Source organism: Sciurus vulgaris (genome assembly GCF_902686455.1).
Source record: "Sciurus vulgaris genome assembly, chromosome: 9".
NCBI classification, from domain to species: Eukaryota; Metazoa; Chordata; class Mammalia; order Rodentia; family Sciuridae; genus Sciurus; species Sciurus vulgaris.
This window is the reverse complement of record NC_136469.1, coordinates 51926132-51953061: the sequence shown is the minus strand read 5'-3', so window position 1 is coordinate 51953061 and position 26930 is coordinate 51926132. Positions and strand designations below refer to the sequence as shown.

Sequence of the window (26930 nt, the reverse complement as noted above, 5' to 3'; positions counted from 1 at the left end):
TAAGAGATAGACATAATTGTTCCCCCCTTGGATGGAAATAAAACTCAAATATGTGGTCTTGATTATCATATAGAATATTGACAGATTAAAGACATTATATTTCTGCCAAGATGATTGTACTTTTTCTTTTCAAAAAAGTAATTATTTTTCCACTCACTTCTCCAGCTGATGGATAGATAAAAATGGCACTTGGATTTCTAAGACCTCTTGGCAGGAGATGTTTGGTGTAAGGATTCAATGTATTAAAGATTGGTTTGGGCTCATTTTTATGAACTAGGAAAAGGAAAAATAAAATTTCCACACGCATCAGACTTGTAGACTAAAGAAACACAACTTATGAACACATGGAAATAACTGGTTGTTTTATTTTCTTCTCTATACCTCTGGAACACACAAGTGGGTGGCTAATCTCAAAGGAATGGAGGTCTGGAGTCATGTTTAAATCATGTCCCTCTCTGGTGAGCTCAAGGCTGGGGGTATATTGGGTAACTAGACTCAGAAAGGACAATAACCTGATAAAACCTAAGAGTACTTTCTATATCATATTTTGACCTAGTGTTATTAATTTTGATTTCTTCATATTCTCATCTTAATTTTGAAGTTTGCTGCAGTATTGAAAGGATGCTGTGAAGACTGTTAGAATCAAAATGAAGTCATTTATGTCAAACTCTAAGAAAATGGGAGTTAGAAGGCCATGAAGCCTTGGAAGTTCTGAGAACCATAACAAAAGATTTCTACAACCATATCCTTGGACAAAGTCTGCCATAACTTTACACAAAAAATACTTCTACAAGGATGCCTACCTAGCAACTGCTCCTTTGACCTTGAACTGACACCATCCTTATTATCAATCATTGCAGCCCTAGGACATTATTTCAAAACAACTTATGTAACCTTCTCATTTTACCTTTAAAAACTCTTGTCTTCCTTTGTCCCCCTGAATATACCCATTGTCTACCAGGGCACTTGTAATCACAGACTGCAATCTCATTATTCCTGAATAAAATCATTGTTTTGGACAGCCAGTCTCTGTCACTCATTTTAGGTTGACATGCTGTTTTCTGAGTGACAAACATTTGCTAAAATGCCTTTTACCAATGCATTTAGTTTTTGCAATGTTTTTGATAATAAAAAAAAAAAAAAAACTTGAATTTAGCAGTCCTCTTGCCTTCCTGTATCCAGGAATGGTTCCCACCACTCCTGACATGTGAATGGGGCTGTGATACGTTCTGCTCAGGGAACTAGCAGAAAGTGGTAGTACCTCAGCCTGAATGATCAAGGTGAACAGAACCTCTCTACATCCCACATAAGCCAGTTTTCCTAACTAAAGCAATAATACCCAAGTGCATTCTAAATCCTCAGTGGACTGTTTGATAGGTGTTTAAGAATGTTAAAGACATATTTGGGGAAGCTGGTTGAGTTTCAGGACAGATGAAGAATGTTTTAACATGTGTAATGTTATGTAACATATGTTTATGTAATATTTTTATAACATGGTATTAGGAGCTAAGTACTAGATCACAGAAATGAAAGATGCCTACATCTCCCCTCTTCCATCAGAAACTTCTTCAGGAGAAAAAGGGTATGTGTAAACAAAACAATATAAAAAGTATCCAATAAGAAGCCAAAAAAATTAATTTTATTGAATAAAGAAATTCATTCGGAGTTTACAGTGATCATAAGAATACTTTAGATTATAACAGCTGAAAGCAATAGCTGATTGGAAGGAAGAGAGGAGGCAGTTTACATTTTCAATGTAGAAAAAAATTCTAATTGCTACACGTCTTGTAAAATTCCCAAAACAAGGTCAAGCCACGTTTACTGTTTAGTGATTTTTTTTTTAAAGGGATGAAAAGTGAGATTCAATATGTATACTGGTTACAACTAATACAACAGCTTGAAAAAAAATCATGAGGCAGAGCATAAATATAATATAAAAAGACAAGATTTTAAAATCGTATTATAGGAATCTTAACTATTACAAGTGGAAAAGATACATTAAAACCAGCAGTGTGTTACACTAGTTCAAAACAGAACTCGTAAGGCAGACCAAAACTGACATAAGTTAAGGAAAATGGTCTGTTTTTAGGAAGCGTGTCCAGACAGATACAACCACAAAGAAATGCCAACAGTGACTATGTGGTCCCCTCTGTGAGTTGGTGAAGCATCGAAGGTGGAGCAACTGGGTTAACACTTAGGCTTTCTCAAGGGACTTGTAGTATTCCATCAGCACCGTCCAGGCCTTGGGTGCCATGAACCCTTCAGGAGGCTTCTGGCCTTCTCGGGCAAGTTTGCGCATTCGTGTTCCTGAAATAAATTCAAAGTCTTCATGGCTGAAAGAGTCAAAAGAAAATTATTTCACATTTTTAGAAAGCAACTGTGAAAAAATCTTAAAGCATTTATTCTTTCTGTTCATATTAGACTATTACACATGTTTAATATCAACTGGATTTCCCAAAGTTGTCACTGAGCAAAATACACTGCACTACCTAATATTATTCAGTTTTAGAACTAGGAAAACTTTTAACTGAAGTTTTTATTGTGACCATTGTAGATTCTTATGAAATTTGTAAGAAATAATATAGCAAAATTCTGTGTTTCTCTTCACCCGATGTCTCCCAACGATAACACCTTGCCGAAGCATGGCATTAATTATCACAACCAGTAGGGCAGCACGGAAGCAAGCTACCAGTCTTACTTGAATTGCCTCGGCTTCCCCTTGCACTCATTTCCCTGTGTGTGCATTCAGTGCTGTTTAATTTTATCATGTGTGTACATTCATATACCCACCACAGTGAAGCTGCAGAATAGTTCCAAACCACCAAGATCCCTTGTGTTGCCCCTTTTTAGCTGTACCCCCACACACACCTCATGTGCTCCTCTCCAGCCCCTGGCAACTGCTAATCTAGAACCAGAAACTTTTTAAATCAAATTTAGCTATCACAGATTGATGCACATTGGAACATGGAGAAGCAAAGCAAAATTTTCTTTTTTTAAAGCAGGAGTAACTAAATAGCAAATAATCAATATTCCTCTATCAATGAGATGTCACAGAGGAAGTGTTGACAGTTTTGCTCATCTTCACACATACAAAAACACATAAAAGCTTTTACAGCATTAAGCACAGGGCTACTACAGCTATGACACACTGCCTGCCTGTAGTTTCATCCCCATCTCTCAAACATGGAACCAATCTAGACAGCTGACCAGAATCCAGGGAGAGGAGTGGGTCACTGAGGTCATTAGATCATGGGCCCTATTTACTCTTAGTGAGCACCTCTATGCTCCCTCCTTTTTTCATTATTTGTGAAGTTAGCCTAAGGATGCTGCAAAATCATAAACTGCCAAGTGGCCCTTTCTTCTAGAGGTGACCAGCTATGTTTTAATAAATAATCATACTTCTAGGTATCTAGGCAGACAAACGTTATGCATAAGATAGCTATGTGAAAGTTGTGTTAAGACAGCAAAATACTATAAAAGACCTTAAGGTCAAATACCCTAAATAAATTAGTGCACAGCCCTAAGCAGACTATTAACATTGTCATTAAAGCAAGTATGGTACCAGGCACGGTGGCACATGCCTGTAATCCCAGCAGCGCGGGAGGGAGCCTGAATTCAAAGCCAGGCTCAGCAAAAACAAGACTTTCTAAGCAACTCAGTGAGAACCTGTCTCTAAAATACAAAATGGGCTGGAGATGTGGCTCAGTAGTCAAGTGCCCCTGAGTTCAATCCCCAGTAACCTCCCCCACCAAAAAAAAAAAAAAAAAGTAATAAGTATGGGATAAAATGTTTAAGACATAACTAAAGGTGAGTGAAATAATCAGGACACAAAATATTATATATCATATTGTTATGGACAGAACATCTGTCCTGTCCAAAACTTACACATAGAAGCCCTAATCCCCAGTGTGATGGCATTTGGGGGTGGAGCCTTTGAGGGGTGACTAGAGGTAGATAAGATCATAAAGGTGGGGCTCCTGGTGAGTAATTCCTTCATAATAAAGGAAGAGAAACAGGATCTCTCTTTCTTCCCCACACAAAGACACTGTGAGAGGGTGACTGCAAACCAGCTGAGGGTCTCACCAGACACCAAATCTGCCATCACCTTGATCCTGGACCTCCCAATACTCAAAAATGTGAGAAGTCAATGTCACTTAAGTCAATGACTACTTTGTTATAGTAGTCCAAAGTAGAACAAATACTGTAATTGTGTTAAGAAGGAGAATATGAAGAAATAACCCAGATGGTTATTTCCAGGAAGTGGTATTGCAAGGCTTTTTATTTTGCTCATCATGTTTTTTGCAGTTTTCTATGAGGATCATTTTCATTGATTATCATCAATATCAAAATCAAATAAAACATCAATTATCAGTAAAAATTTTATAGTAAGGAAAAATATCTAAAGTGATTTTCAAAAATTTCAAATAACATAACCTTTAACCTGAAACCTCAATTATTTGGAACATCGACCCTGATGAGAACAGATCAACAGGGCCATGTCAAGGCATTGTAGACCTCCTATTCTGCCCCACAGAGCTTACAATGGCTGCTACTTCCCACCTCAGCGATAGATGTTAGCAGTAAAGAGAGATGTCTATTCTGTTCAAGGGACATAGGACACAATCAATAAATATTTACTGACCACGGATCAGGTATTTTATTATCTTTCTAATTGGAGTTCAATAAATATTTGGTGAAATATGAAGGAATTAATAGGTATACACAGAGAAAAAATTTTATTGATTCAATACAGAACATTTCACCTCCCTAAATGAGTCATGCTCTTCCTACTGGCAATTTAGAGATCATTATGAAGGGAACAAATGATCCTCTAGTGTTAATAATCCAGATTTAGATAAAAAGAAATATAATAGCTTAAATCAACCACTGCATTCAGAAACTTATCTCTAATAGCCCCTTCAGGTCTGTCTGCTCTCTGACTTTGTTCACCTCCTCTGTAGTCAGGGGAACCTGAAAGTTACCTTCCCAACCTGGTTCATTTAGTCTATCTATGAGAGCTCAGGCTGGCCACTCCCTGGGAATGCAGTCCAGACCAAGAAAGAGGTACCAGGGTTTCCTCTATGCTCCATATTGGGCATCTGACTTGTGGTCTCTGGTCTCTTCTGCTTTCCTGATTTTTGTTTACTGTGTACCCAGAGACCCCACTTGCTCAGAGGCCTTGGAAGCACCAGCCTATAACACCTCCCCCACCTGGCTGGTCTACCTTCACACCTGAACACAACTGTCAGTTCCTAAGATCAATGTGAATCTTGCTCCCAGATCTAGTTCTACCTCTTAGATTTGTGGCTAGTCAATTCAACTCCATTGAAGTACTGGGATGTTATTGAACACTCCATTCCTTTTAACCACATCTAAGAGTTTATTCTGAAATACTCTATAGAGGATATGAATATAAAACAGTGCAACTATTAAATAAATCATAGGAAATCAACGCCAATGCTTTATAATTCCATCTCTACCTAATAAGCAGAAAGGCACTCCTTCAATTCAGACAGAACATCTCCCAGTCACCCCATCTGCTCTTACTATTCCCCTGAATTACCAGAAAGATAGGAAGATAGATAAGCATGTACATTCAACTTAGTATTTTAACTAACAGCTCTCTCACTTCCCCCACCTCGCCCGTTCCTGGATGCCATGGAGTTGAGTAGTGCTTCTCTTCCACACTCTTCCATCATGTTCTGTCTCACCTTGGGCCTAGAGCTATGGAGCTAGCTGACCATGGACTGAACTTCTGAAGCTATGAGTCCAGATAAACTTCCCTCCTCTATGTTGTTCTGGTCAGGTATTTTGGTCACAGAGATACAGAATCTAAAAATGCTTACTCCAACCTGATGTAAAATTAGTTTATCTGAGAAGCATCCAGCAAAATGTTGGTTGAATGCTTCAGGTTCCTCAGGAGGTCCACTTATCAGCTCCCTAAACAAACTTCACAGAGGAGAACTATGATTCTGGAGCTTTCTGGACATGCAAATCTGAAACTTCAGTTTCAAAAATGAAAAACTCATGTCATATGCATCAAGTGCATGCTCTTGATGGTAGTATTAAAGTAGTAAGAGAGCAGCTTGCTAGATGGCTCCGCCTGAACTTTTTGATTAAAGGAAAAAAGTCAGCCCAATTAAAGTCCTTTCTTTCCCCATAATGCCAAATTGTCTGAAATCCAGAAGTTTTCTTGCATTCCTTCTGAAATTGCATTTTTTTAAACCAAGGTCCCTGGGTACCTCTTTTCCTGAAGCTATTTCACACACTCCATCTGCCCTGCATGCCACAAGCATTTCTTCATCACATGAAATGGGAGTTCCTGCTTCCACATGGTGGTGGTTCCACTCCACCCTGGCTACGGGAAACACATTTCCCTCTGCCTCAAACTTGTATGTCTATCTTGGTTACATAAGGACTTTATTTTTACCAGGAGCCAGGTTTACAGTCTTGACACAAGTCACTATCTATAAAATTAAATCACATCTTCACAAGTATTACAGACATCATTTTGCAAAAATCATTCCATAAAATAAAAACTGAGGCATATCTGGAATCATCTAAATTTAGCTGTTAATTTTACCTATGAGTAATCATGAATTTGCCAGAAGCACAAAAGACTACTAAATAAAGGACCTTGGGCTTTCACTACAAAGCAATTCTAATTAGGGCTATTTCATTAGACTCCAGTTAACCAATCTCCCATGGCACCTGGAAAGAGAAACACAAATATGTTTGTTTTTTTTCCTTTCCAAAATCACTGGGTTACAGATTCCTATAATCTACAGCAGACAGAGGCTAGCTCTTAAAAAACAAAGAGGAAGGGGCAGAACAGCAGGAAGGGAAAAAACACCAGCAAGCAACCTACATGGGACCCTTAATAACACACCAGCCACATGTGGCCAGCATCTTGACTAACTCCAAAGTACAATGACTCTTGGCCACTTGCTGACGATTTTAAATCTTTACAACCATCTGCTGTCCCAGTCCACATATGTGGCCACCAGAGCCACCAGCACGAGTTATTCACACGGACAGGAGATGGGATCAGCAGATGGCTCTTCAAGTACACCTTTAGAAGGTCCATATTCAATTACCCCAGGTTTCTAAGATTGCTAACTAGATGATAAGTGATTCAGAGAAGGAAAGAGATATTTATTCTTTGATAGAACTCAAACTAATGGTGGTAACTTACAAGTGAATCTAATTATTTTGGATCTAATTAGCTTTTCATCTAACTTGAAGGCAGTTCATTTATAATACATCAAAACACTAAGAATTCTTGAGACTGAGATTAAAAATGATCTCTTCAAAACCAGATAAGCAGCTATTTATAGCTTTCTTTCAGAGACTACAAAGCCCTGGCTGATGTCATATATGATAACTTTAACAATTATTATTTTTTAATCAAAGACCAATGGAATATTTGAAAACTTAACTACCTATAATCTAATTAACCAAATTCCTTAACTTGTCATGTTTTTCTCCCAGCACCTCAGTCATAAAGGTCACAGAATAGCTCCCATCAGATATTCAGTCAATAATGAATTCTCAGAGCCATCCTAAAATATGTTATAGAATCAACTCAATTTTCTTGACCATAAAGTGTCATGAAATCTATAATATACCATGGAGTAGGTTGAATTTTTAACTGAGTAGTAATGGATAGGTTTCAAAAGGACTCAGAAAAATATTTTGATGCGCCAAATTTGAGGTTTCTGTGCTTTCAATTGGGACAGGGTACATGATTATTCACTACTCCTGGAAGTAAGTCTCTGATTACTCAGTAGCAGACCTCAAATGTCAGAAAGTAATCCCCAAAACTCTCAGATGTCCAATTATCCAAATAAAAGTAGTTGGTTCTGGAATGTCCCCCAAAGACCCACTGAGGCTTGGTCCTTAGCTTGGCACCACTGGAAGGTGGGGGAAACCTTTAGGAAGTAGGGCCAAATGCAAAGTCTTAGGTCACTGGGGGTGTGTCCTGGAAAGGTCTGTGAGATGCTGATCTCTTTCTCTCACTTTATTGTTTCCTGGCCACCACAGGTGAGCAGCTTGTTCCATTATGCACATCCCACCATGAAGTATTGCTTCACCAGAGTTACCAAGTAAGAGGGCCAAGCAGTCATGAACTAAAACATCTAAAACTGAGCCAAAATAAGCTCTTCTACTTTTCTGGTTGATTACCTCAGGCATTTTGTTACAGTACTGGAAAGCTGTCTAATAAGACACATTTTCATAGTTTTAGAAAATGGTAGTCCACTGTAATGTTTACAGAGAACCTCTAGCAACATGAAAACATGTTCATGAAAAGTAAATAAAAGGCAGGAAACAAAATTCTATTACAGTAAAAACTAACTATGCTCAACTGTATTAAATGAATATATAGAGGAAAAAAGGAAAGCACATAAACATTTTGGCAATAGCACAGGTGTTATTTTTCTCTTTTTAAAGGCTTTCATAATTTTTCAGAAAGACATTTTCTTAATTGGTAGACCTTTCATATTCACCCTTTATTTTCCCAAGAATACATCAAAACCAGGGTACTCCATTCATCCATGAAGATGGAACTTTCTAATAAGGGAGGATTTTAAGAGTGAGCTCACATGACTGAGGCTGATTTTCTTTCCACTGGGCTGCAGTATCAAGATCACTCTGCACTACATGGAGAACTGGACTACTCTGTCCTAAATACTAGGGAAAACATTCTCTCCAATGCTGTCTCATTTGCCTTCTGCTTTTTCTCTAATACTGATGGGTGTCATTTCATCCTTCAGAGTGGTCAGATCTGTAGATCTGTACAGAACTCTGCAACAGAAAAGAAGCAGAGATTGTGCCTTGCTTTAGGCTACTTTGGTTTCCTGGCATTAAGAAAACAAGCATTCCAAGGAATCTGTTCCAGCTCTAGCGTTCTACCGTGGGGCCAAAGTCTCAGAATACGGCTCTATATTACTCTGCTGGTTACTGCTTGGTGCCTAGCTCCCCCTGCCCTCTCATCTATTGGTAGTAAGGCAGATTGAAAGCAACACATGGGAATTGCTGCGTTTTACAGTAACAATATCACAAAACAGCTACTATAATAGAGTCTTATCTAATGCTCCTAAACATATCGAAGGGAAAAAAAATCATTTCTTTTTTATTTCTAGGACTGGAAAGCTTCTCGCTGCTCTAGAATGTTTTCAAAAGAGGGGTCTGTGAAAGGATGAAGAACAATGCACATTTACATATCATCTAAGTCTTATAAGATTTATAAGATATAAGATATAAGATATATGTCTTATAAGATATAAAATTGGAATCAGAATCATGCCATCAGAACACTTTCAGAATCAAAACAACTGTTCTTTTACAGAACACTTCAGAGTTTATCTTGCACAAAATAATGATACTATGAAAAACACAAACCCTTCGACAAATTTACCACACCTTTACTGCTACAATTTTTTCCATCAAATCCTCTGCCCATCATCTACAGTTCCAGAGGAGGACACTGAACTAAACTGTTCTGCTGTTACTGTTTGTTTTGAAATTGGTGGGATGGACAGGATTTCAGATATTTTTATTTATTAAGGAAAAAAGAGGTAACACCGGATTTAAGCAGAGGATATCTGTTTCTCGGTGAGGCAGTTTTTGCTGCTTATCGATCCTCTGGTGTTTACCCATTTATCTGCTGTGATGACCGGCAGTCTGCCAGCATATCGACGCCTTTTTTGAGAGCAGATTGCTCACTGTCAGGCGTCTATCAACCTCCATTTGCCTGCCTCTCGCCTGTCCATCGTCTGCCTTACTCCAATCCATCACCCAACGCTCGAGGTTCTCGTTCGACAACAGTCAGCAAACTGATCGCCAACCGCCAGTGGAGCACCAGCTGCCTGCTGCTGCCTGGAAGTTCACTGTTACAGTACCTGCAGGTTTGATTACACGTGGCTGCTGCCATTTTGAGACAACAGCCAGGCCCTGTAGGACCCCTGGCCGGACTGACTGAGCCCCATCTCCAGGATCCCTCAGCCCGACTGATCACTCCCTGCCTCTGGGGCCCTCACATTGACTGACTGCTCCCTGCTGCCAGGACAACCAGACCAACGATTGCACCCTATCACCAAGACCCCAGACAGACTGATTGCACCCAGCCTCCAGGACCCCACAACCCCACCAAACACACAGGACCTCCAGGACCCCTGCCGGACCAACTATATCCCATCTCCAGGACCGCCAGCTGACCACGTCCACTCCTGCGCTGCAGCTCCCCATTTGCCAACACATTTCGAAGCCAGAGCAGCCATCTTGGATAATCCTGGAAGCCGTGGTTCCGATCTTTGGGTGGGGCAAATTCCATCCTGAGACACCTGCTGGAGGCTTGAAGCTCATTGTCAGGTACTTCTCATGCATCAGGCTACTGAACACTGGGAGGTTTCATTAGTATATGACTGCTATACAGTAGATTTTCTTTTTTCTCCTTTTTAAAAAAATTTAAGTTTTTATTTCTTTACTTTTCTTGCTCTCTTTTCCTTTTGTTTACCTGTTCCCTCAGAGTCTCTTTCTCCCTTTTTTGCATGCTAACATCCGATTTCTTTTGATTACACTCTCACCCTTTCTATTGTATAGAACTTCTGTATATTCTTTTCTTATCCCATTAACAGCCACATTCTACATCCCTCTGCATCCTCTTTGTCCTCCATTAGAAACTGCAGACCTTATTGCAAACCTGTTTGTTTTACTGAAGATAATATTTGAACTCACTTTGTTTATTATGACAACTTTGTTATTGTCCCCATACAGGCTATTTGGTCTAGGATTGCATAGTGTTGATTTGGGCACTGCTAATATTGATCTCCCCTTAAAGAAAGGGTTTTGGAAACCTATAGGGCCACTATAAGCCTATCGGGGGATATCTGCAATACCCCAGATCTGCACTGCTAGAGGGGAAGATACATGAACAACATGAAAAAACAAGGGAAGAAAATGATCCAAACAAATCTAGATTCTATAGTAATAGAATCCAATGACAGTATGTTAGAAGAAATGTCAGAAAAGGACTTCAGATTATACATGATTAAGATGATTCACGAAGCAAAGGATGAGAAAAGAGAGCAAATGCAGGCAATGAATGATAATACCAATAAGCTGAAAGAGCACCTGCAGGAAGCAAAAGATCATTTCAACAAAGAGATAGAGATTCTCAAAAGGAAAAAAGAGCCATCATTTAATATAGCAATTACACTACAAATCCTACTGATTGTGCCTCCTAAAAATGTTTTGAGTCAATCCATCTCTTCAATCCTGATTGCAACCCACCAAATTCATGCTACAATCAAAACCTGCCTATCAGTCATCAGGACATAAAAACAATAATAAATGTTGGAGAGGATGTGGAGAAAAAGGAACTTCAACATTATTGGGATTATAAATTAGTACAACCTCTATGGAAATCAGTATGCAGATTCCTCAAAAGACCAGGCATGGAACCATAACATGACCCAGCTATACTACTCCTTAGTACTTATCCTAAAGAATTAGCCATCATACTATAATGATACATGTGCACAATTCACAAGAGCCAAACTATGAAATCATCCTAGGTGTCCATTACAGATGAATAAGTAGATAAAGAAAATGTGGAATATACACACAATGGAGCTTTATACAGCCATAAAGAAAAATGAAATTGTGTCATTTGCAGGAAAATTGATGGCACTAGAAACCATTATCTCAAATGAAATAGGTCAAACTCAGAAGATCGAGGGTCATATCTTTTTTCTCATACATGGAAGCCAGAAAGGAAACAGGAAAAGTGTGTGTGTGTGTGTGTGTGTGTGTGTGTGTGTGTGTGTGTGTCGGGGGGTGTCTTATGAAAATCAAAGGGAGATAAGTAGAAAAAAGAGAAAAGGGTAAAAGGTGAAGCAGGAGAGGGGAGGTGCTGGGGGGTCATATTGGCTAAATTACATTCTTACATTGTGTGCATGGACGAATACATAATAACAAATCCCAACATTATGTACAACTATAATGAACCAGTAAAAAAAAAATGTGGAAAGAAAAAAAAAAAAAAAACCCCTGCCTGTACTAATACACATCTTCACATAGGCCTCCACTATCTTTCTGTTTTCTAAACTGCTAGACCATCTTTACATTTTTATGTTCCGTGCAGAGTTTCAATCTTATCTTTGATTTTATAAACACTGTAAGTACCATAATCCGCGTCTGCTAATGCTAGTACGTGAAGTCCCTACAGGCTTGCTTCTGCTGACTATAGTTTCTTTTCTTGCTTGTGGCATTCACAGCTTTTATATTTTGTCACTTTTGACTAAAGTTGTTCTTTATGTTTATAGAATGATTTACTGGAGTAAGTAAAGGCCTAGGATTCAAGGTGAATGCTCAGCAAGACCTACTGAAGTTTGCTTTTGCTGAATGCTTTGAAGCATGCCTGATCAACCCCCTAAAAGTAATTTCATGGCTTCAGGGTCTTGTTGATCTGTTTTGGTATCACCCAGGTAATAAGAACTGGCCCTTTTTAGCAGAGCTTTAAGCTTTTGAGTCCACAGCCCACTACTCTGCTCACAGTCTACCAGGGAAGGAGAATGAGTTGGGTTCTCATCAGGTCCTCCCCTACACGTAAGGTAGGAGTAAGTCCCAACTGAATGGGAGTGTCTCCTGTTGACTGCCAATTTTGACGAAGTTCATGATTGTGTTTTATGACTCCACCTACACTATGAGGCCACAGGTCTACCAGAGCAAAAGCAGATTCAATGCTTAGTTTACCTGAAGTTCTAACACTCACTTAATGGCTCTTATCATCATCTTGTCAGTTCACAATACTTTTTTATGAAACTGCTGTTTTACATAGCCTTTTAAGTTAATTGCTTAGGAAAGTCAACCTATAAATTTAACTTAACTGATTACCAGAAACCTGAACTTCCTCCTTTCCAAACCACACTGTGACATCATCTTTTAAAATTTCATATCTATTCCAGTTCCAGTTCAAAGAACTGCCTTTATCTGGTTTCTGGCATCTCATCATCCTTTAACTCTGTTCTATACCATCCCAGCTTTCTTTCCAAGCCCTCTAAGATAATCTCCACAGGATCATGGCATGTGTTGATCCTCTGGTCCAGAATGTAATTATTCCCTTCTTTACCACAAGAATGCCAACTGTCTTAGCCCAGAACTCACTTCCTGCAGGAATCTATACCTGGTGCCCTAGACTTGGTCAGGAAAGTGCCAGCAGAGTTTCCCACAGTATTCTGCAAAGCTCTCATCACCCTGAACTATGCTGTCACTGGTTTACTGCCTGTCTTCGTCCCTAAAATTTATGTCCTGTGAAGGCAGGGTGTTTTTGCAGGGTGAAGTGGTACACATCTGTAATCCCAGTGACTCAGGAGGCTGAGACAAGAGGATTGCAAGTTTGAGGTCAGCCTGGGCTATGTAGAAACACCCTGTCTCAAAATTAAAAACAAAAAGGGCTGAGGATACAGTTCAGTGGTAGAATGTCCCTAGATTCTATCTCCAGTACCAAAATAAGTAAATAAATAAATAAATATCTGCCTATTTCCAACTATACTACCTACCCTCAGCAATGGCATATACATAGTAAAGGCTCAACAAGTAGTTAAAAGGAATAGTACACAGCAAAGTCAATGTTTTGTACTAATTTCAATATTATCTATTGACTGCAAATAAGAGAGGGTAAAAATAAATCATTTGATTTTCAAAAGTATACATAGTAATGCTATCCCTAGTTATGATTCAAATGTATGCTAAAACAAAGAAGATAAGAAATTCTAAATCAGGTCTTTTAATGGTAAATCCCATAATAAAATATATGCAAAATCTACAAATTCAGGATAAAACCACTGGCAAACTCATGCAGTTACAATCAGACTTCCACAGAAGAAACAATACAACTAACAAAACCAAAGTATTTTATGCATCACTAGAAAACACAGTTCTCCATGCTCCAAAAGATTTGTATATTGCAAAAACTGTGGCAGGAAAGGGAAAGAAAAGAATTCACACAAGAAGTATTTCAATGATCGACACAAGACTTGGAGGTGAAGAGTCAGGTGGAAGGAGAAATGACTTTACAGTTCTATGTAACAGGAAGACCAATAACTGAAGAAAGTCAGGATTCAGAAATATTATGAGAGTAAAGGTAGGATTGGTTCTGAGCATTTTACATAATATCTAGAAATCTAAACTGAAATGTCCATTCCTATGGTAGGCAAAATTCAAAGATGGCCCCAATGACCTTTGCCCCTGGTGTTTATCATGATCTGTTGCTGCATCGCAAAAAGGATTTTGCAGACACAATTAAAGTTCCTAATCATTTGACCTTAAAACAGTAATATCTGGTGGGGTTACCTAATCACTTACGACTTTTAAATGCAAAAACAATTTTTTTTTTTTTTTTTCCAGAAAGGAAGTCGCTGACAACGAAGGCAGACCCTCTGGACAACTGAGCCCGAGACCTCCAGCACAATGCCATCAGAGAAGACCTTCTTCAGCGCCACACTTTGGGACAAAAAGAAGAAGATGTGCGACTCATCAGAGAGCAGCATCCCACCAAGATCCCAGTGATAACAGAACGATACAAGGGCCAGAAGCAGCTGCCTATCCTGGACAAGACCACGTTTCTTGTGCCTGACCATATCAACATGAGCAAGCTCATCAAGATAATCAGAAGGTGCTTGCAGTTCAAAGCAAACCAAGCGTTCTTCCTCTTGGAAGGAAGAAGCATGGTGAGCATGTCCATGCCCGTGACCGAGGTTTATGTGAGAAGGACGAGCAGCTTCCTGTACATGGTGTATGCCTCCCAGGAGATGTTCAGGAGCAAGTGGGCACTGTAAGACTAGGACCACATGCCAGCCTTCTAAGCTCTTACCAAAGAAAATAAAGGGATGTCACCAAATGAGACTGATGAGTTCATCTAGTCACAGGCCATCAGAGCAGTTGTGTTCCACCTAGGAGCTTTAGGAGTTGTTTTTGTATTTCAAGCAGAAAAATGGATCTCCAAATGAGCATACTCAGCTTTGGAAACTATATCATTTAGCCTAGGTGTCTTGTTTTCAAATTTTAGAAGTTTAAAAATAAAATACTTTGCATCCAAAAATAAAAAATCAGTAGCAAATGGGAACCCAGAGAAATCTGAGGCATGAAAGGGATTCCATGAGTGAGGGAAATTCTGCTACTGCAATGGAGGAGTCCACAAGGAAGGACTGAAAGCGACCTCTGGACAGGGAGCAATCCTCAACCAACAGCTAGTACGAAAATAGGGATATCAATTCTACAGCAATAAAGAACTCAATGCTGCTAAGGATCAACATGGAAGTGGATTCTTTCCAGAACTATCACATATGAGGCCAGTGCAGCCAGAGAATCCAGGCAAGCTCACCCTCTCATCTGACCTAAAGAAATGCAACAGAATAAATTGGTAGGGTCTTAAACCATTAAGTTAGTGATAATGTGTTACTTCAGCAATAGAAAACTCATACAATCAGCAACTGGGAAACTGACTTATATGTTTAGAGCCATGGCATAGAAAGTCTCCTAAAAAAGTAATAAAAGAGGGCTAGGTTTGTGGCTCAGTGGCAGAGCACTTGCCTAGCACAAGTGAGCCACTAGGTTCAATTCTCAGCACCACATATAAATAAATAAATAAATAAAGGTCCATTGCCAACTTAAAAAAAATTTTTTTTTTTAAGTTAAAAAAAATTTTTTTTTTAAGTAATAAAAGGAAGAACATCTATAAATGCCCTAAAGGACACACACAAGTAGAGTATTTTTTTAAATTACACTAACAGGACATGCATTTAAAATATGAAAGAAATACTCTATTGAAAACATGAATATACCAGACAATGAACACTTATGCTCACTTCCCCCTCACCCCTCCATTTACCACTTTCCACAAGATACTTTTCACTTGGAACTTTTTGAGTTTGTTGTTTAATCATATAAATAAATTTGCATTTATCTATTCAAACACAAAGATTTATTTTTAAAGGAGAAAAATGCAAATAAGATAACTGAATGACTTCTATAAGTTTGTAATATCTACAAGAACAGACTTTAATACTGCAGTTCTAAAATTAAATTTCCTTGAGTGACTATTATAGCTAATATGAATCTCCTAAACTTCCTAAATATAAACACATGACTTTTAATCACAATTCCTATCAATACTATCTTGCCTGAAATCTTCATGATTTTTTTTTTCTCCTAAGCCTTGTCTTACACTGGTATTTAATCAAATCGAAAGCTACAAAATCATTAATTACATAAAAGTTGGCACTGAGTAATGACCATTAATCAAACTTAAGGCAACCTCATATGTGCATAATTAATAACTGTGTTTTCTCACTACATCAAAGACTATCGCCTTTCCACAAAATTTTAATCACTTTCCAACATATTCCCATCAACTTAATTATATTTGAACACAAATATAAAAAGTTAGAAAACGAAGGGAGTTTTAAAGCTTCCCAAGTTACAACTTATTAAGATTTGGTAACCCAAAAAAATTCCAAGGAAATGAGCCACTCATGCAACTAATATAGAATTCATCTTTGGAAAATCTTATGAGAACTGATGTAATTATTTAGCTTTTTGAATGATTAAAAGAAAGACTTAAAGCAATACTACACAGATTTAACCAAACATCAAAGTTATCAAGGGCTTCCCAGCACATCAGTCAACCACATACAGATGGGTTCTAGGGTCCTGCATGTGATTAAACTAGCTGACCATGCAAAGGGACCACAGTAATGAGATGTATTGGCACGAGAAGTATAAAAGAAAAGCTCAACTCTTTCTTAGGTTAGCTTTGCTTTCTTAATGCAGCAAAACAGAAACGCACCGAAGTTTGACATAGTTAGCCACTGAGAGGATGATTCTCTTCCTTGCTCTCCCTTGCCACTTTGTGAGTGAATTAATGCAATTAAGCACGACTCTCAGAACAAGTTGACATCCACAACCTCTTTTACACAGCCTACACAAATAAACTGTGTTGGGTGAGAAGCCAAAAATACTCTGTCCTAGCACTTCATCCCTGACACTGAATGTTCTACAGACTGTAGGAAGGTGCTGCTACCCTCCCTCTGGGGGTTAGGTGGGGACCCTTTAAAAGAATTACCAATGGGTAGACCTCCCCATAGACTAAGTAAAATTAGAATCTTTGATGGTGGCCTACATAAGTTTATCATAAAAGGGCAGGATTGTACCTGAAACCTATGAATTTTCCTTAATAATTTATATTTTAAGGTTTCAATAATCTTATGTGGCAAAGTTTACTAGAATTGCTTTCATTTTTCTTATAATACTTTTTTCCAAAGCTTCAGAAGTGGCATCCCTGGTAGAAAATGTCAATTTATAACCTTTAGCATATCACTTTTATGGCTATTACTTTTAGTGAAATTATAGTATATGCATATGAAGTTTGTGTATATAAATATACATGCTGTATATATACACCTTTGCAGTGGGGCAGTACTGGAGAATGAGCTCAGGGCCTCACACAGGCTAGGAAGGCACTTCCACTGAGTTATCTTCCCCAGCCCTTTTAAAAATTTTATTTTGGGACAGTCTTGCTAAGTTGCCAGGGGTTGGTCTTCAACTTGCAATCCTCCCTCAGCATCCTAAGTAGCTGGAATTACAGGCTTGCATCACTGTGCCCAGTCACACATATATTTTTGAAAGGTTTAAAAAAACAAAAAACCCACATGATGTAAAACTATTCCTAGATGTCTGAAATCTGATTTTGTACAAGGACAAAAATGTTCTGGTTAGCTCTGAATTCTGTGGTTGAGAAGTACACTGGAATCTGGGTTACGTTTGATAGGGAACACATCTGATAAGAAATGGTGACAAATTCTTTTACACTTGCCTGCATCAGTTATGAAAACCTTTTCCGTTCATTCACTCCCAGAAGACTTTCTTATATTATTAGCTGCAGTTATCACTCAGGAAAGCCATCTAAAATGTGCACTGTCCAGAATTATTTGTCATTAAATGAGAAATCAACAAGTTTTCCAATCTCCAGTGACAATAATAATATTTCTTTATCCAAATAACTTATTTTACCTCAAAGAAATTAACCAAAAAGGAACTTTTTGTCTATTTTAGAAACCGATCCTTATGGCCTAAATCTATGTCAAGGCAGGACCTATTCTAGACTGTAGGCTAAATATGTCAATTAAGACTGTTGTTTTAATACATGAAAAGGGGATCATCTCTAATAATTAGAGAAATGCAAATCAAAATCACCCTAAGATTTCATTTTACTCCAATTAGAATAGCTATTATCAAGAATACAAGCAATAATAGGTGTTGGTGTGGATGTGGGGGGAAAAGGCACACTTTTACATTGCTGGTGGAGTTGCAAATTGGTGCAGCCACTCTGGAAAGCAGTATGGAGATTCCTCAGAAAACTTGGAATGGACCCACCATTTGACACAGTTATCCCACTCCTGAGTTTATACCCAAAGGACTTAAAATCAGCATACTACAGTGATACAATCTCAACCATGTTTATAGTAGCTCAATTCACAATAGCTAGATTGTGGAACCAACGTAGATTCCCTTCAATAAATGAATGGATAAAAAAACTGTGGTATATATACACAATGGAATATTATTCAGCCATAAAGAAGAATAAAATTATGGCATTTGCAGGTAAATGGATGGAACTGGAGAGTTATCATGCTAAGTGAAATAAACCAATCCCAAAAAACCAAAGGCTGAATGTTTTCTCTGATAAGTGGATGCTGATATATAATGAGGGGTGGGAGAATAAGGGAAGAATAGAGGAACTTTGGATTGTGTAGAGGGAAATGAGGGGAGGGGAGTGGGTAGGGAAGGGAAAGATAGTGGAATGAGACAGACACCATTACCCTATATACATATATGATTACACAAATGGTGTGACTGTACATCATGTACAACCATAGAAATGAAAAATTGTACCCCATTTGTGTACAATGAATCAAAATGCAGCCTGTAAAAATAAAATAAATAAAATTTTTAAAAAAAATTAAAAACACTGTTGTTTTAATTTTTAAAAGGCTTCTTTTTCTTCCTGGTCCCACTGTGACAAAATGGGCCACACCAAGTGAGGACACATGTGAGCATCATTCCTCAATATGGGGCCAGTGTAAAGTGCCATGGGAAAAATGACAAGAGCTCTTAGAGTAAGTGTCACTGGAACACAGCTGACTTTCAGTGAGTGCCCCTCAGGAGAGTTGACACTGATGAAAAATAAACTAACAAATCAAGTGTTCTACTTGCTGAATCTCTGTTTTACTTGCTGAGTGTGAATCATAATTTGTACTATAAAAATAAGTGTACTATACATTAGTATCAAAACAACTCTTATGTATCAGCACCTACTGAAGTTTAAAAATAACTAGTTATTCCAAATCAGAGAAAGAGCTACAGATTTTGAAATGAAAGAAACTGCCGTGTCCACTGCCACCGTTCCAGAAATGAGAAAGTAAGAGCAAAAATAAATAAATAAATAAATAAATAAATAAATAAATAAATAAATAAATGAGAAAAACTTAGAACTAATTAAGTCACATAGCAAAGACAGGACTAGAATCTGTATCTTCTGATTCTATAGTTTCACAGTGCCACTTCGAATGCACAGAGTGTACTACCTACAGAAATTACCTATAGGTAGAAATTAATAAAACTTTGTCAGTCAAAGGGGGATACATATGTGCTCAATACCACCAATAATTTGTACTACCAATTGGTAGCAGACATGGTAGACACAGAAGTATCAGTACTGCCCTTGAACTCAAAATGAAATTCCTGAAACCATGAACAAAAACATAGATGAGATTTTTACTTCTACTTCTAACTTTTGAATGAGAGATGTTTCCCTGATTTGCCTTTCTCTGAATGGGTACGACAAAGCCTATCATAAGAACAGTTGTAAAGATGAAGTAAAGCCCCGGAGCAGCCTGGACTGCAAAGTGCTACACAGATTTGTGCAGAGAATGCCAAACTTACTGCTCAGAGTCATAGTAGTCCATGCGCTTCTTCTTCTTGTTGTAAGCTGCAACTCGAAAGGGAACTATTTCCAAGGTGATTAGGCCAGGGGCCATTGTCAGCACTTTGGCACCATGGGTCGGCTCATAGAGATCCTTCCCTGTTTCTGGATGAGGCATGCCAGCAGGGTCCCGCCCAACAATGTAAAAATTTGCTCCTGCAACCATCCGTGCTCTGCAATGCCACTGCACCTAGAATAGAAGTTTGCATATTAAATAACTATACTTTATGACCAAGTCCGGAGAGTAGTAAATGGATTATAAATGCATATACCTTTTATAGCATCAATACCTAAGAGTTGGAAATCTCAACAAATGAATCCTCTTAGAAAGCCAGAAACAAAATTAGCATATCACCCCTGCAAAAAAAAAAAAAAAAAAAAAAAAAAATTCTGCCCCAAAATGAGGGTGTATGGATAAATATATATACATATATGCTACTTACTTATACGAGATGTGTGAATGTACACATACCTGTGCATATGATTTTATACAACTACATGTTGTCCTTTATAAAGTTCAAAATCTAATCTATGAGGTGAGAAGTCAGGATAGTGATTGACCCCTAGAGTTAAGCAACTGCAAGGGGTTTTGGGATAATGGTGATGTCCCAGTTTCAGATCCTGCATCCAGGTGTCAATTCAGGGCTTGCTCATGGAAAAGTCCATTGAGGTGTATACACACAATGTAGAGACTTGCATACTTAATGAACTATTACAGTTGAATAGGTTAAAAAAAAATACTGGGTGAAAATGACCTAAATTATATGATTACTTACATAAGCTGGTACTGAGCCAATCATGTAACAAAGCACTGTTTTAGAAGTGCAATATACAAGGACAATCCCTTAACTGAATCCCCATAATTGAACTGGTCATACTGAGGGGTTTCAGCTTTTTTTGATAAGCTCCTATTTTCTGTAGTGATGGGGATGGAACTCCAGAGACTTATGCATGCTAAGTAAAGCAAGTTCTCTACCACTGAGCTGCACCCCCAGCTCCATTTTAAGTCCTTCTACAGTACATACTTCTGCTGCTTTGTCTTGACTCTGTTACATATTATATAATACAAACATTATTTTCACATCATTTAGATTTCCTACTATGAAAGATGATGTTTGGTTCTTATTCTACTCTATTTCCCATTCCATTTGCCCAAAACAATCATTTTTAAAGTAAAAATTATAATGGTATTCATCTCATAAAATTTTAAAGAAAAAAATGAAACATGAGGTTGTCTGACTTAATTCTAATGTTAGGAAGTTCAAATCATTTAATCCAAACCCTTTGGATTTTTAAAACAAGAGAGAAAACTGGAAAGCTCCCATCTCCCACAAATTAAGCACCTCACCGTGGGGTTGTATGCTCTATACTGTGGACAGCAGCTAGTTCTAATTGAGTTTTATCAAAAATTACCAAAAAAATCAACTCACCTCTTAAACTTCTTTTAGAGGTTTTATGAGTAAATTAAATGTGAACAGAACAAACAAAGTGATAACATTCTCCTACAGGTGACTAATTTCAATTTACATTTTAGTGAATGGTTTTCCAAGGAACACTATAAAAATTGTAACCAACATGAATAAAAAGAAGGTCTATTGTCGAGTCAACTTATAACCTGAGAATATCCTTTAATCAAGAGAATGCAAGCCAGCCAGCTATAAGGACTTCCTGTTAAGAATTCAGACTTTGGTATCAGGCTATCCTAAGTGATATGCTGCCTGGAAGATGAGGTTGGAAACCACCAGGAGCTGCCTAATTCCCTGGCAGAGTTAGGTCAGGAGGTATTACCTTGCTATACCCAGAGGCCAGCATGGTGTCTCAAGAAATTTAAGGTAATTTCTAAAGGTTTTCTAGAAAGTCCTAAAAGAATCTATAAATGGTCAGCCAACAACAAATGACTTGTTTTCTGCTTTATTATTTGTATCTATGAACCAACTAACGAATACTATTATTTTCTGATTACAAAAGTAATTTAAATATAATTTAATTTATATGTGGCAAACCCTGCTGTTTCTCTCTGCAAGTATTTCTCATCATTGCCCTAATCTCCCTATTCCTCAATGGAAGAAACACCCTCACTCTAGGAAGGATGAAAATGCCACGTTTTTGCTCCCAGAGCCTTCCTGGCCATACACCAAGAGCATCTGAGCCCATAAAGGAACCCCCAGGGGTTCTTCTGCTGAAGGTTTCTGGAAACTGTTTTCCTCCCTAATAAAATTTTTAAATTTTACCTGAAAATATCTTTACTTCACCTTTACTCTTTAAAGCTAGTTTTGCTTGAATGCAGAATTCTAGATTAAAAGGCTTATTTTTACTTTGCCTGTTTTTCTTCTTCAATTTTCTTTAACCTGTTTTGTCCTATTGTCCCAGATGTGGAACACATATAAAAACAAATTGAACTACTATGTATAACCAGAAAGCTCTTAAAATAAGTAAACAAATATTTTAAAAACAACAACAAAAAGCAAATTGAAGTCATGCATGGTGGTGCACCTGTGACCCCAGTGACAAGGAAGGCTAAGGCAGGAGGACCATAAGTTGGAGGCCAGCCTCAGGAACTTAGCAAGGCCCTAAGCAACTTAATTAGACCCTATCTCAAAATTAATTTTTTTTAAAAGACTGGGATGTAGCTTTAATATAAAGTCTGAATATTTGTTGTGTTTGCAGAATTAAAAACTTCGCACTTGATGGGTTAAGATGTTACTCCAGTGTTTCTGTTTCTTACTGATTCTGAGAAGTCAGCCATCATCCTACGGCTCCTTTGGATGAAATGTTCCCTTTCCTACCCCCAATCTCCTTTTCTCTTTACAGATAATTTTCAGCTGAATAATTAAATGTGCCTATTTTATTTTTTTCTCTGAATTCATCCTGAGATTCACTATGTTTCTTAAATGTGTAGGTTGATGTTTTTCACCAATTTCAACAATTATTTATTTTTCAAAACTTTTCTGCCACATATTCTTTCCCTTACTCCCTGCCTTTCAGAATTCCGATCAGACATACATTATCGCCTTAATGCTATTCCCAAGTCACTCAGGCTCTGCTCATCTTTCCCCCATTTTTTCCTTTTGTAAAATAATTTCTAACTTCTTTCTTCAACTGACCTGCCAACTCTAGTCTACATTTAAGGGCATCCAGTAAATGTGTTCACTTCACATACTATTCTCTTTTAGTCCTTGAATTTCCATTTAATTTTTTAAAAGCTTCCATTTTTCTGAGCTTCTCCATCCATAAGACCACATTTTTCTTTTGGAAGCTTTAATGCTCTTATTTGCTTAATTCCAACATTAGTGTCATCTCGACGTATGGTTTTAGTGAGAGCTTTGATTCTAGATTAGAATCTTTGGTGTATGATGTTGTATGATGGACTGGTAAATGATTTAAGAAACCTGAATTGCATTGTTTTCCTATTGAGTGTTGAGAAGTCAATTCTAGCAAGCAGGTAACTGACCAACATCTCTCCTTATCTTTTTGTGGCTTGGCTTTAGGTCTTGCTGGCCAGATTCAGTCTAGTCTTTTGTATCAATTATCAATCTATTGCCTCCCATCTTCAAATTTACCCTTTGGTACCCACCCTGAGATGACAGATTGAATATGTTAAGTATTTCCCCTTCACAGTGAGCATGATGTTAACTTTTATCAGCTGAGGACATTAGAAAGACATTGCAGGAGGAAGGTTGCTACTCTTGGTCCTGGTAAACTTTTACTTTTCTTGCTCCTACTGCATGGTCTGCCAGTCGTGACTGGGTAGCAAACATATGATGGCACTCTGCTCCAGCAGCTTGCTGCACAGTCCTTCTCATAGACCTCAAAGTCCTAGTCTGAACTCAGTGACCATATTGTTGCAGCCCTCCTTGGGTGGACACAGGGCCACTCCAAGCCTTGCCTCAGCAGGGGTTCCCACCTCCCACTGCACACTGCCAGCCTGTGCTCACATGTGCCCCAGATGGTTGTTTCTTGTGTCCAACCCAATACACATTTCACCCACTGCGCACCATACACAAGTGTGCTCCTGACACCAACCCACTGTGAGCACCAGGTCAGCAGCCTCAGCTAAGCTTGAGCCCCAGAGTGCTATTTTCTGCTCTCTGGAATCTATGAAACAATTCTGGTCTAACAATCCAGTGAAATTCTCCACCCTGTAGTGGGCTAAAACCGCCTTCTTCAAGAAGGTCTGAAGCCCAGTGTTTGGAAAAAGATCTCTTTATCTCTTTTCCAGCTTATCAACTTCCTTTGGTGATCTTCCTCATCCCCAAGGTATCCTCTGATAATCTTCTTTGTTTCCAAGGAACACTTTACATTTTTATAGCTACAATCTATTAATTTAATAATTCTTCAAAGTTCCCTGTACAAACTATGTTGTTTCCACCTCCTTAATGGATCAGACTGATAACACCCTTTTTCTCTAGGGCAATGGACTTTACTCCTCAGGAATGCTTCCCTGATGTCTTGTCAAATGCCTGGAGTTTAACAAGGTCTCTCCCCTCTAAGTGGACTGGAGTGTCATCTTCCAACTCTGTAACCTGTAGTGTCTCCATTTCTCCCTCAAATGTACTGCAGACACTCTACCAGGCCTTGCAGAATCACACAAAAACAGTCCAGGGATGATGGAAAACACTCTTGAAGTCTTGTGCTCCTCTCTGTGTTGCCCCCTCCTCTCTGTAAGCACTCAGCAAGTGAGCTATTCCACAGCTACAATTCTAGTCTCTGTTTCTGGAGCTCAGCAAGACCACTGTGCTTTACTTGGGTTCCAACAGCCTGGAGGAGGTAAGCAGATGAACTCCAGGCAGAGAACCAGGGATGATGCTGTGTTGTTGTTGTTGTTTTTAGTTTCATCTCTCAGGACGTGTTTCTATTCTCCTCTTTTCCAATGTTTACATTAAAAGTTCTACTATTTAATTTCGTAGCTGTATTCAGCAAGTCCAGCACAGGATGGTCAGTTACTCCATCATGACCAGAGCAGAAACCCAGCTATATTTTTCAAAGAAGAGGTAACAGCATTTTTGTGGATAGATCAGACTGAGGATGTGAAAGTGAGAGATCAGTGCAAGATTTTTGAAAGAACTGAAGTCAGCTGAGATAGCAAGCTAAGGATAAAGCATAGCTGACAGGTAAAATGAGGCAGTTAACATTTTAGACACATTCTATTGGTGGACATTCAAGGTGGCTGGAGATATAGGTTTGGAGTTTAGAAAGAGATGTGAATTAGTGGTGGATATCTGAGTATCATCAGCACAGAGAGAAGGCATTTAAGGCCAGAAGACTAGATAAAGCCAAAACCTGGCATAGGATAAATACAGAGGAGAGTTGTTCTTTTTTTTTTTTTTTTTTTCCTCTTTTTTTGTGCCGCTGGAGATTGAACCCAGGGCCTTGTGCATTGAAGGCAAGCACTCTACCAACTGAGCTATATCCCCAGCCCAGAGGAGAGTTATTCTAACATGTAGGAAATTAAAAAGTAGAATTATTTCCTTCAGAAGAGGAACAGCTGGGCCAAATACCATGTAATTTTTTGTATATTTTTTATGTACAAAATAAAGTGTTAACAAACAACTACTTCGAAATTAAATGACACACATAAATATCTCACAGCTCAAAAAGAAAGCATAAGAAAAGTAAATAAAAAGTGCTTTGAACTAAGTGATAATAAAAGCTTAAACTATCAGAATCTCTGGGACAAAATCGTACCCAGATGAACACTTAAGAAATTTGTATCAGAAAGAAGCTAGATTAACAATCAAATTATTTTCAAATTAGGTAGTAGGAAGGAAAAAAACAAGAATAGATACAGAAATATGTGAAATGTAAAAGAAATAATATAGCTAAAAGTTGATAAAAATTTAAGTCTAATCAAGAAAAAAAGCAAAGAAAAAATATCAATGGAAAAGGAGCTATCAAAACAACCCTACAAATGCTAAAAATGTATTAAGGTAATATTACAATTGTTTAATTACAATTATATAGCTTACATAACTTGGTTTATTTTAGAAGATATAACCCTGCTTATTTACATGATCCATGTAGGTAATATGTTTTTTCCCATTCTTTTACCTTCTGCCTATGAGGTGAGTCTCTTGGAGACACCATATTGTTGGGTCTTGTTTTTAAATCCAATCTGCCAATCTGTATATTTTGATTGATGAATTTAGGCCATTAATGTTCAAGATTATTATTGATATGTGATTTGTGTTCTCCGTCATTTTGGTTTATTTCTAGTTTTTAATTTGAATTAATTTCTCCTTTGATTGACTATTCCTTTAGTATTGTTCCTTCCTTCCCTGGTTTTCACTTTTCTTTTTTCATTTCATCTTCATGGAATATTCTGTTGAGAATATTCTGAAGTGCAGGCTTTTTCTGATTGCGAATTCTTTTTAATTTTGATTTATCAGGGAAGATTTTTATTTCATCTTCAAATCTGAAGCTTAATTTTGCTGCATATAGGAGTCTTGGTTGGCATTCATTTTTCTTTCAGAGCTTGGTATATGTTATTCCAAGACCTCTTAGCTTTGAGGGTCTGGGTTGAGAAATCAGAGGGGATCCGAATTGGTTTTCCCCTCTATCTAATCTGATATTTTTCTCTTGCAGTTTAAAATTTTATCCTTATTCTGTATGCTACACATTTTCATTATAATGTGCCTTGATGTGGGTCTGTTGTAATTTTGCACATCTGGGGTTCTGTAAGTCTCCTGTATTTGATTTTCTGTTTCATTCTTTAGCTTTGGGAAAATTTCTGATATTATTTCATTGAAAAAGATTGTGCATTCCTTTGCTTTGTATCTCTGCACCTTCATCTATCCCAATAAATCTTAAATTTGGTCTTTTCAGTTATCCCATAATTCTTGGAAGTTCTGTTCATGATTTCTTAAAATTGTTTCTCTATGGTTAACTA

General features: G+C 37.9%; 1 protein-coding gene and 1 pseudogene across 2 annotated transcripts in view; one reads left to right on the top strand and one right to left on the bottom strand.

The window, feature by feature from the left end:
• Positions 1 to 1612: 1612 nt before the first annotated feature.
• PAPSS1 (3'-phosphoadenosine 5'-phosphosulfate synthase 1) overlaps positions 1613 to 26930 on the bottom strand; it is a 118934-nt gene continuing 93616 nt past the window's right edge. The window contains exons 11-12 of the mRNA XM_079154729.1: positions 20005 to 20234; positions 1613 to 2333 (exon numbers count right to left, since the gene is read on the bottom strand). Coding sequence (XP_079010855.1) covers positions 2195 to 2333; positions 20005 to 20234 — 369 coding nt within the window. The 3' untranslated portion in view covers positions 1613 to 2194. The remainder of the gene's footprint in view (positions 2334 to 20004; positions 20235 to 26930) is intronic.
• On the top strand, positions 9277 to 15681 carry LOC306670156 (microtubule-associated protein 1 light chain 3 beta-like; annotated as a pseudogene). Its single transcript, XR_013766749.1, has 2 exons — positions 9277 to 9578; positions 11194 to 15681. The product of XR_013766749.1 is annotated as a microtubule-associated protein 1 light chain 3 beta-like (transcript).